Source organism: Propithecus coquereli, unplaced genomic scaffold, assembly GCF_000956105.1.
Source record: "Propithecus coquereli isolate 6110/MARCELLA unplaced genomic scaffold, Pcoq_1.0 Scaffold22, whole genome shotgun sequence".
Classification (NCBI taxonomy): domain Eukaryota; kingdom Metazoa; phylum Chordata; class Mammalia; order Primates; family Indriidae; genus Propithecus; species Propithecus coquereli.
This window is the reverse complement of record NW_012147189.1, coordinates 10,354,581-10,355,435: the sequence shown is the minus strand read 5'-3', so window position 1 is coordinate 10,355,435 and position 855 is coordinate 10,354,581. Positions and strand designations below refer to the sequence as shown.

The 855-nt window shown below is 33.7% G+C and overlaps 1 protein-coding gene across 1 annotated transcript in view; it reads left to right on the top strand.

Moving 5' to 3' along the window:
* The window catches only part of SPATA9 (spermatogenesis associated 9), a 30,987-nt gene extending 30,423 nt beyond the window's left edge, over positions 1 to 564 (top strand). Inside the window, exon 4 of the mRNA XM_012644754.1 lies at positions 277 to 564. Coding sequence (XP_012500208.1) covers positions 277 to 564 — 288 coding nt within the window. The remainder of the gene's footprint in view (positions 1 to 276) is intronic.
* Positions 565 to 855: the final 291 nt, after the last annotated feature.

The following is an 855-nucleotide window of genomic DNA, read 5'->3' as shown; positions in this document are numbered from 1 at the left end:
TAAAATATCTAATGAATTGGGAAAAAAGATGTAAAAGCCATCTTTATTGAAGTATACTGGGTTTTAAATTGCTCTCTAGATTGTGGTGTAATATATTTAGAACAAGAAATCAATCCTGCCAACGCTTATCATGTGCCACGGGGTCCTGAAAGGAAGTGCTTTTTTATTAGAGTATGTAGATTAATGACTTTATGTTAAACATTTTATTGTCCTTTTGATCTGCGGTTAGTAGCTTAAAAAGCAACTTTACTTTCCAAAAAATTGTTTATTCTATAGGCGGCCTGCATCAATGCTGTGCTGGAGAAAGTAAAGAACATTATCCAAGAAGAAGAATCCATACGGCAAAACAGAGAGGAGAATGAAAATTTTAGAAAAGCTTTTTCTGAGCCTGTGCTTTCGGAGCCTATGTTTCCTGATGGTGAAATCAAAGTAAAACCTTACAGGTCATTGCCAGAGAAGCCAGACAACATTTCAGATCACCTCAAGCTTCCTTTTAATAAGCAGAGTAATAAGATCCAGGTTTTACATTCTGTGTTTGACCAACCAACTGAAACGAATGAATGAGCAAATCTAACACAAATATCACTGAACAGAGCTTAACAGTTATCTAATGGCACATTGCATCTGACTAAACTAGGAGACTAGTTTACATGTACTGAATTGCTCTGCTTTTAAAAAAACAAGGGAAGAGGATTACTACTGAAATGTCATTCTCTAATATTTATATGGTAGAGAAAATAAAATGAATCTTGATGTAGAATTTATGTTTTGACTATATATTTTTAATGAACAAGAAAATTCGCCCTTTGGTGGGTTAGACTTTACATTTGTGGTTTATGACAATGGAATATTTAT